This window comes from Engystomops pustulosus, chromosome 5 (genome assembly GCF_040894005.1).
Source record: "Engystomops pustulosus chromosome 5, aEngPut4.maternal, whole genome shotgun sequence".
Classification (NCBI taxonomy): Eukaryota; Metazoa; Chordata; class Amphibia; order Anura; family Leptodactylidae; genus Engystomops; species Engystomops pustulosus.
Genome location: NC_092415.1, coordinates 203,223,615 through 203,234,205, shown reverse-complemented (window position 1 = coordinate 203,234,205; position 10,591 = coordinate 203,223,615). Strand labels below are relative to the sequence as shown.

At 42.1% G+C, this 10,591-nt stretch overlaps 1 protein-coding gene across 1 annotated transcript; it reads right to left on the bottom strand.

Annotated features, from left to right (window-relative positions):
• Positions 1-2,801: 2,801 nt before the first annotated feature.
• Positions 2,802-9,770, bottom strand: ARL4A (ARF like GTPase 4A). Its single transcript, XM_072154383.1, has 2 exons — positions 9,607-9,770; positions 2,802-6,570 (listed from the first exon to the last, which is right to left on the bottom strand). The coding sequence occupies exon 2, from the start codon at positions 6,511-6,513 to the stop codon at positions 5,911-5,913; it is 603 nt and encodes a 200-aa protein (XP_072010484.1). The 5' UTR covers positions 6,514-6,570; positions 9,607-9,770; the 3' UTR covers positions 2,802-5,910.
• Positions 9,771-10,591: the final 821 nt, after the last annotated feature.

The window sequence follows — 10,591 nt, the reverse complement described above, 5'->3', positions numbered from 1 at the left end:
TACAAACTTTTCTTTGTTTTCTAAAGCAATGACACCATGGAGTTTTGTATGGTCACACCAGCTGATAGGTTCCCTTTAAAGCTGGACTGATGTACACACTGGAGATCAAACACTTTCAGAGTTATAGGTGATAATCTGGCACCTGGTGCTAATTTCCTTAATTAATTGACAAACCCGAACTAACTGGAAGTAACTTTCCCGTTTTCACTGACTTTGTAAAAATGTTGCGCCATTCCAAAGTGACTGAAACCCTCCGGCAGGTTGTCCATTTGAAGGTCAAAGGAGGGACCCTATCAGCCGTAGCAAGAGAAGTTGGTTGTTCCATTTCTGTGATTTCTAGAACATTGCATCTTTACAACATCACAGACTCATTCAAGTCCCCCAAGAAGACTGGTCACCCCCGAAATGTGGAGAATCTCCATGGGGAATCCTTTCATCACTGAAGCTGGAATTGCTATCAATTCAGCAATAAACAGGGTTAGGATCAGTCTCTCGAAATTTAAAAGTATTTGGACTGAAAGCCGACTCCGCAGTGACCAAAGTGACTCTTGCAGAAAGATTCAAAAGGCAACACTTACCTCTGCTGAGGATCATGTTGTGTGGACAGAGAAGAAGTCATCCATAGTTAATTTTGGTGATGAAGGCAAGTATAATTTATATGGGAAACTTTATGTTAGGCAACAAACTGGGGAAAGACTGAAACCAAAGTGAGTAAAGAAGTCAGTGAAAGGTGGTGGAGGAAGTGTAATGGATTGGGGATTGTTTTCTGAAGCAGGAGTTGGACCTCTTATACAGCTACTTGGCAGAGTGGATGCAAGTGTCTATCAGAACCTTCTTCTACAAGACATTGTTCCATTTCTTGCATTCTTCATTCAAATCAGGCAGCAACTTTCATTCAGGACAATGCCCCCTGACACACAGCAAAACGCTTAAAGTGGTTCCTTGAAACTGAAAAAATTGTAGCAATGAAATGGCCGTAGCACGGAGTCCTGATCTAAACCCAAATGGAAAACCTCTGGAAAATCCTCAGAAACTGACAACAGTCCCAGAACTATGGAAGAGACTGGAAGAAGAGTGGAGCAGATCCCAGCAGAGCGGAGAGACTAGTGATGTCCTGTGGCCGGTGTGGAGGTCCTGTGCACCCACTACTGACTTGCGACTGCTGTAAATGTCATTATAATCTATCTCTGTGCTCCAGTCATTGCTGTTCTCTAATTATCATCACATTTTTTGCTAAATAAAGGTTTTACGTTGATTGGTAATTTTGTAAAACTCTGTTCTAGTGACCTGGTGACCCCTTGCACAAACCATCAAATGTTCATCAATGGAGATCGCATTATGTCTGATAAAAATCAAGTGATCGGAGATTGTTCTCTAATTCTGATCTCCTCTAGTTACACTCACAAACCCCTCTGTAACCCTCACTTTATTATTCCCATTTATTATTCGCTATCTCTCCCATGCTGCACTGCAGATCTCGGAAATCTCATTACTGACAATTAATGAGCCTAGGAGCCGTAACAAGGTGCGCAATGCTTTATCCCGGGAAATCATGTATTTTCCAAATGAAATCAATTAGCAGTTGCCACTTTTCTGAAGCTGCAATGTAAACACGTAACGGCCAATAAAGCGCGAGGATGCAAGTCACAACTAATTAGCGGAACGAGAGCGGGGGAGGAAACGGTTAAGTGGTACAAGATGTGTAGAAGATGGAGATGAAAGAAAATAGTCTCAGATACTTCCTTATGATGGAGGAGCATGGAAGATTGTAACATTTCAGCCCGATCGGTCCTGTTATATATCCGATTACTTCCAGAAATAGCGCCACCTCAGTCCACAGGTTGTGTGCGGTAATACTGTATATGTATAGTATCAATCTCAATGGAGTTTAGCTGCAATATCTCATGGACAGCATAGCGCTACAATAGTTTTATCATGGACAACCCCTTTAAGAGGGTTTGTGACACAGGATAGAGTGTACATATTGGCTGGGGGTCCCAAGGATCACAAAAGCAGGGATCTTTATCAAAGTCCGGCATTCATAGATTGCAGATATTTTAGGGGCCCTTAGCTGGCAACACATTGGCATCCAGTGATTGTGTAGCACAACTGTGACCGTGGCATCTAAGAGGTTAAAGGGATACGTCGGATATTTGGAAACCAGTCTGATGTAGCAGCGATTCTTTGGTCTCCACAATTTTCAACCAGGGCGCAGGACACATACAGACATTTGATTTTTGTTGATCCATACCCCAGCAACCTAGAAAACCCCTTTAAGGTCAGGTATAAAATGTCCTTTCTAGAATCCCCTCTTCTATGTGATCTCTCAGCCGTTTACCTATTAATAAAAATAAAATCATGTGACAATGAGCAGAAGAGTCTTATGAAAGATACAAATCTCATCTTTCAGATCGCATCAGGCTCGTGATTCTTTTAGCTACAGAACCGGAGATAAAGGAAAGTAAAGAGATAAGTAGGAGTTTGATCTTTATGTGGAGCTCACATTTCCAAATGTGTCTGTAACTCCCTGTATCTCCAGTTCTGTAGATCACAGAAACACAAGCATGACATAATCCTTATATTTAATACTACACCAACTGCAAATATCACATTTTAGAAGATAGGGGCGTCTCTCCCTCCTGAGAATCTAAACTTGACTCATCTCGAGCAAAATATGACTCTTCTCTGCTCATTTTCACATGACTTGAGAATAATAAGTATCAAGAAGTAGCAGGCTGAGGATTTTTTGTTTGCTCTGCTACACTGGTATTATATCCTAGTCAAACACACACACAGTCAGGAACCTTTAGACTCTTTATTGAAGCTGAAGAAGTGTCCATTTTTGTTGTTCATCATAAATACAGACATTGCTACATCGGTAACACAGAAAACACGTACACAAGCTCCACCAGAAGCCGTTACATTGTTCGATATCCATTAGAGTCCTTTCACTCAGCTGCCAAGTTGTAAAAAAACACACAAAAAAATCTCCCCTTTAAAAAAAAAAAGGTTAAAGGTTAAAGTGCAAATTGGTTTATATCTACTAAAACAGTGACCACTAAAGTGCAAACAAATCACGGCCATGTGAAGGTCTCAGGCCTGACATCTCAGAGTAATCTGTACAGAGAACCTCTTAAAGGGCATCTCCATTTAGGTTAAAGTATAAAGAGGAATATACTGGAGAAGACGACCATAGAATCATGGCAATGGTTTGTATTAGAGGTCATATTAGCTCAAGTAGAAGTATGTTTTAGGATTGTTTCAATAATCTTTATTTATAAACCCTCCCAATGAACATTTATAAGGCCGGGTCTACAGAGGAGAGGCCTAGTTGTCGTGGACGTGTCGAAGGCCAAATTTTTGGGATGTTTAAGCTACAAAACTAGCAATGCCCCAAAATATAGCAATTTTGGGGAAAAGGGTGTCACAAACTCTTCCATTGCTCAATTTCTGTGTAGACCCAGTATACGTGAGATTTTACCAAATTTTGGGCCATTATTAAGAGCTTAAATGTGTTCACTAGACTTTATGAATAAAGTTCATTGAAGAGAAGTCAACATAAACCAATGTCATCCCTAGCAACCATCGTTTGGCTAAGAATGACTCTAAAGTGAAACTAAGACACTGATTGGTTGCTAAGGGATGAACAGCTGACACACAAGGCCTAGTAGATGTAAGCTAATCCAACACTTTATTCAATAAACTTTATGTATACACTCCTGGAGAACAAATATATTATTTTGCCAATGACAATAGAGGTGAAACTGAAATTTGGAAAATATAACTTTATTTATAGCTGACAGTCATAAATAAATATTTTTTGAATAAAAAAAAATTATTCAGGATGTTGGTAACTTAAATTAATTGTTGAATACAAACGTCATAATTTATTGACCATGAGCCTATATAAACACAGGCTACTGTTCTCTGGTTTCAGCCATCGTCTGATGTCCAGTGTAAAATACCCACACAGTAATAGATTTCTTTCTTATATTCTTTACAGATCCCACACCCCACCACCAGCCATTCTAGGTCTCCGAGCTGAGGTTAAAGGGGTAGCTTTAAAATACTGACTTCTAAAAATGAATAAAAAAACAGCGCCACACGTCCTCAGTGTCTGTGTGTGGTATTGCAGTTAAGACCTACATTTTTTTGATAGTCCCAGTTTCAATACCAGACACAATCCAAGGACAGTTGTGAAAGTTACCAGCCATTTACTTTTATGTATGGAACACCCCTTTAAGGCAAATATCATGGCTGCAGGGTATGTAGAAATGTGCAGAGGCAAAATATCTAACACTTTATACAATGGAAAAACATGGTTGAGGAGAGGAAAGGGATCTGAGGTTAATTGGACGAGTTTACGACCAAATCCCAAAAAGTTAAATTTTTTTTTTTTTTAGAAATTGTTTACTACCGTTTCAGGGATGTCCACATAGAGACGGCCTTAAAATTAGAAGCACCATTTATTTTCTAACGTGTGCAGGGGTAAAATCTAAAAAGAAGTATTTTCCTATAATACTGGATAAGGCATTAGGGCACATTTTGTTTAGTACGAAGCCCCACAACCATCAATAGATATTATACACAGTGGAATACAGATCCGCCCTCTAGTGGTGACAGCCGGCAGCTAAAATTTGTACAATTGTGTACGTGTAGGAGCCAAGCTCAACATAATAATGAGACATTGGAGAAAGTGAAAAGGTAAACAAATTAAAAATTTTAAGGGGCAGAATTCTGTAAGGTTGAGCTGTACCATAAAATAATTATCACATGTTACTTTGTTCCCAAAATATATACATATAAAATAGTGAGAATACTTGTAGTGTCGGTATTGTGCTTCTGTACCAAATTTTAGAGATCTTCCAAAACCGTAACCCGAAGCAATGAGGTGATAAACTTTAAGGGCGGCTCCACATTTAAACCTGCTAATAAGAAAAAGTAACTCTGAATTCTACCATGTCCTATACTCCAATCACAGCAAAATCTGCATCAAAAAACATAACCTGGCCGTTATTGGGGCTGTGCTGATAGACACAGCCCTGACAGTAATTCCGAGAACCTATAAAGCATTGGAGGTCGTGCAACATTGCATTCTGGGAGAAGTCTTCTACACTGCCTGGTGTCCAGACTACATCTCGGCTCAGAAGAGCGTGCACTTTATAGGTCTTCAAGGGGCAGCCGTGAGACGGATGATGATGCAGATTTTATATAAGAGAGGAAAAGTTCTGGATGCAGCTTTGGATGTGATTGGAGTACAAGTCAAGTATATTATAAGCCAATTCTAACAAGGTGAAGCTATCCTTTCTGGACACAGATTTCAGGACCTCCATTCACGGATAAATTTCATAGAATTAGTTGATAATGCACAGCATTGTCTTGTTAGGTACCCAAAAACCAAAAAAAAAATGGATTAAAAACAAAACAAAAAAAGTTATGAAAACCTTCATGCACTGCATGGATAAGTCTTAAAAGTAAAGATCAGCATGGATTTATGGATTCTACAGCTCCTCCCCCCCACCCGCTACACTATTATACTTGGAATGTTGGATATTATATAAAATAAGGGGCGGGGGAAGGGGTGTCACATGTCCTAATTGATCTCCCGCGGCTGGACCACGTCACAGGAGCATTCGCTCTTCTTTAAGGCATCACATCCAAACGTCAACACCTTGCAGACAATCTCGTTGGTCCACGAGGCCCCGCGCCTCCGCTGACGCACGCGCTTGGATCTCCGCAACTCAAGACATACTGGCGGGCATTGCTGGGTCGGCACGACTAGAAATTAAGATGTAGAGTAGCTTTAACACCAGCCGGGTCCAGGTTCCCCGACCTAACCCTGGGTAACGTCAACAGACGTGGCAGAAGTACGCCATATTGTCGCGCTCCACACATCTCCGCCGCCGAGCTTCATCTCTTTTTCTTCTGCTGTCGGAGCATTTTTCTCCGTTTTATGATCATTTCATGGAGTTTCTCGATGCCTTCCCTCAAGCCCTCCCCAATGATGGCGCAGGTGGGCTGGAGGTGCCACGGCGTGGACGAGCTGAGTTCATTTAGCGCCAGCAACTTCTCGATTTCCGCCAGAGATAGAGAGTTCCTCAGGTCCTGCTTGTTGGCCACAATGAGAACCGGGACTCCTTGGTTCTCCGAGATTTTGGTAATTTTGTACAGTTCCGTCTTGGCTTCCTCCATACGTTCCACGTCCACGGAGTCCACCACAAACACAATCCCGTCCGTGCAGCGGGTGTAAGATTTCCACAAAGGCCTCAGCTTCTCCTGACCACCAACGTCCCAAAACTGAATGGTCACAGATTTGGAATGACCCAGAGGAACCTTAATTTTCTCCGTGTTAAATCCTTTGGTCGGGACGGTGTTGACAAATTCGTTAAATTGTAACCGGTACAAGACGGTCGTCTTCCCAGCGCAATCCAGACCCAAAATGACGATGTGCAGCGCCTGGAAAGGGGAGATCCCCGACAGGATAGGAGTCTGCTCCGACAGGCCGTTCCCCATTGTGTAGGTGGTTATAAATCCGGAATAACAAGGTCCAATCCCACTTCACAGAGGCAACTAAAAACACAAAAATAAAAACATAAATTATACATAAATACAAGTTTAACTTTAAAAACAAATAGGTTTTCAACTGTAGATTTTAAAGAAGGTTTCAAAAAAATCCCCCATTGCCAAAAAAATATTTTAAAAAACAAAAACAAAGGAAATAAAAATAAATCTCAAAAAACCCCACAAATTTTAATGTTGATCAATTCAAGTTAAAATTAAATAAAACTAAATTACTACTAAATTACGAGTGTTTTTTTTTTGTTTCGTTTTTTTATTTCGACTACAGAATTAACTTGCTTACGCGACCAGTGAAAATTAAAAAAAAAAAAAAAAAAAAAATTTAACTAAATTTTCCAATTATTTATTTTGGTGAATTAAAATGTAATTTAACATTATAATTTTATTTTCTAACAATGGAAAGTATTAAATGAATTATACTAAACATTAGAAAAAAAAAATTCTACCATTGTGAATAAGGTCTTACAAGAAATTAAAAAAAAAACAACTAATACAGAAATGAAATAAATATGTAAAAAATTTTTTTTAAAAATGGAAAAATGGTCTAAAATGTCTGTTTTCAGAGAGATTACATTGGTTTATTTGCATTGAGGGAGGAATCATTGTAGTCAGCAGGTAGAACATAAGAGAACCTTGCGTTGTGCGGAGGTAGAGAGGCGCGGCTGAGTGCGAGGACGCGTTGTACACCGTTACTAATACATGACGGCAGCGATAAATTATGTATGTGCAGACACCGAGCAGATCAACACTTAGATTATGAGTGACAGCCGAGACCTGATGGATAAACCCCCCCTGCTGATGAATGAGCCGATCCTGGTGCAAGTGATAATGTGCAGAGAGGAAAAACAAATCCTGCAGGAAAGGGGTGGTGGCTGATTTTTTGAAAAACTCCACCACAAGCATCAGACTGAGCCTGGGGGGGGGATGGGGGGCACCGGGGACGGGCACAGCTGCTGCAGCCACACTGGGCCAACTGTATATACAAAGAATAGGGGGGCTCCGGGGCGTCCTCCATGGGGGGTGCACGGCTCACTACACTACAAACCTGTCAGGTCGTGACGGAGTTAAGTAGTCGGGGATTAAGCACAATGACCCTCCCCAGGCTACAACCACTAATCTGCACCTTCTAGGGCAGAGAACACCCAATTGCAAAAGTTTGTGCACCCCCCATAAGTGCCTCTTTCATAGTCTTCAACACAAATCCAAATGTATTGATAGATATTGGTCACTTTCTCCCAGTTGAGCTCTTTTTACTGTCACATCAGCCAATTGCAAAAGTTTGTGCTCCCCCCCTATGCTAGCCTTCAACATAAAAACAAAGTATTGGTTTATATCCGTTACATTTTGTGTGCAAGACTTTTTTTCACTGTATAGAGCAAAGAACACCCATTTGCAAAAGTAATTGCACCCCTGTATGAGACCCCCTGCTAGTCCCAAATACAAGGACATATATAACGATTGATAAATCATATTTTATTGTATCCAGGTATATTTTAATGTCTACTGTCACTATCTAGAGTGAATAACACCCAGTTGCAAAAGTATGTGCACCTCTGCTGTTTTTCCAATACAAAATGTATTGATATTGGTAACATTTTAACATTTCAATGTGTGGAGCAGTGTGATAGGACTAGTTTCAAGGTCTAGAGCAAAGAACAACTGGTTGCAAAAGTTTGTGCACCCCTGTCACTGCCACTCAACTAGTCTTGCATAGGCAACCAATGTATTGATCAATATGGGTCACGTATTAATGTGCCCTGTGGTGTAGTAAAGCTATAACCTTTGTCTTGAGCAGTGAACAGTCAGTTGCAAAAATGTGTGCACCCCATTGCTGCTCTTCTGCTTGTCAGCTCCACACATCTAATCCAATGATGGTTATTAGTCACAATTTCAAGTATACAGAGGTAAAGACTATATTCACCATCTAGACCTAGGACTACCCAGTTGCAAAAGTATGTGCACCTTCAATTAGTGAATTATACTAGTCTACAATATAGATCCTAGGCAGTGATCTATATCAGTTACATTAAGTAAATAAGTATCTACCTCACTAAGGGCAGTTAGACCCTGTTGCAAAAGTATCGATACCCACAATTTTGGTTCTCTGTATAAATCCAATGCAATGATGTTTAGGAGTCACATTTAAAATTTTTGGAGATAAACTTTTTAAAAGCAAATATTTAAGTATTGACACCCTGTATGCTACACTATTGTGCAACACAGAACCAATGTATTGATCTAGATTAGTGTGGAGTGTTTAAAGGAAGGAAAAGACCCAGTTGCAAAAGTATGCACCCCCTCCGTACACTACTAGTCCTCAGTACAGATCCAAGACCAGAATCTAGATCAGTGTGGAGCATCTAAGGAAGGAAAAGACCCAGTTGCAAAAGTATGCACCCCCCCACACACACTACTTCTCTACTAGTCCTTGGTAGAAACCCAATGCATAGATCTACATCAGAGTGGAGCATTATAGTAAGACCAATAGCGGCCTCCAAGGGCAGAAAAGACCCAATTGCAGAAGTGTTCACTCAACGCTTCTACCTGTCCAGAGTACAGATACATAGTCAGCAACATAAGATACTGTAGAAACCAGTAGAATGTAACAGATTGAGAATTTTAAACCCTGTTGCAAATATAAGTGCACCCCCCCCCCCCCCCGACTACCCCAGTCTACAACACAGATCCAATGCCCTGATCTGTAACAGACACAGTGTGAGGTGCTAGTCTGACCCATAGTCGTGTCTGGAGGTAGAGAACACCCAGATGCAAAAGTAACTGCACCCCTAGGGTCAATGACTGAGCCCCATAACTGCGGGTGACAGGTGGCCATAGTCACTGGGTGCAGGTGCTACAGCCCAACTACAAAAGTATTCACACCCCATCTGCCAGACTATGGGCACAATGCACACAATATATATATAATATAGAAGGGATTGCAGAAGTATTCACCCCCCCAGGAGGTAAACAGCTGTGCAGCCGCATAGAGGAGGGGCCCCGGTGCCCCCCAGTGATGTAAGGACCTACCTGCCGTGCGGAGCTGGTACTGCTGTGTCTCTGGGTGCAGGACGCCCGCATCACCCGGGACACACTCCTCACCCGGCGGCCGCAGCGCACACACTGGCAGCGCTCACATCACCAGACCAGCGACTGAGCGCCGGGACACGCCCCCGAGCCCAAGAGCGCGCCCCGGATTGGCCGCTGGAGCTCTCCGCCTCCCGTGGCCTTGTCTCGCCTCCTGATTGGATGAGATTGCTGTCCGTCACGTTTATTGTGTTCCCTTCACCTGTTCGCGCCAAATCGCAGTCGTGACTGAACAGCGCGGTGCGATGTCTGTGAGGTGAGCTGCGGTACCGGAGCCTGGAGGAGCCTGGCCCAGGATCATACAGCACTAAATATATAAGGACCTCCCCCCACCTAGAATCATACACGACATCCCCATAACTAATACATTTCCAAGAATACCTATATTACTAGACCACCTTTATAGCTCAGTCACCTGAAACTACTACAAAACCCCTGATCTAATACATGTCAGACCTCATAATCTAATACAGACCCCAGGCCAGACCCCTAAACTAATACAGACCCCAGACCAGACCCCTAAACTAATACAGACCCCAGACCAGACCCCTAAACTAATACAGATCCCAGACCAGACCCCTAAACTAATACAGACCCCAGACCAGACCCCTAAACTAATACAGACCCCAGACCAGACCCCTAAACTAATACAGACCCCAGGCCAGACCCCTAAACTAATACAGACCCCAGACCAGACAACTAAACTAATACAGACCCCAGACCAGACCCCTAAACTAATACAGACCCCAGACCAGACCCCTAAACTAATACAGACCCCAGACCAGACCCCTAAACTAATACAGACCCCAGACCAGACCCCTAAACTAATACAGACCCCAGACCAGACCCCTAAACTAATACAGACCCCAGACCAGACCCCTAAACTAATACAGACCCCAGAGCGGTGCCCGGAAACTAATACAGACCC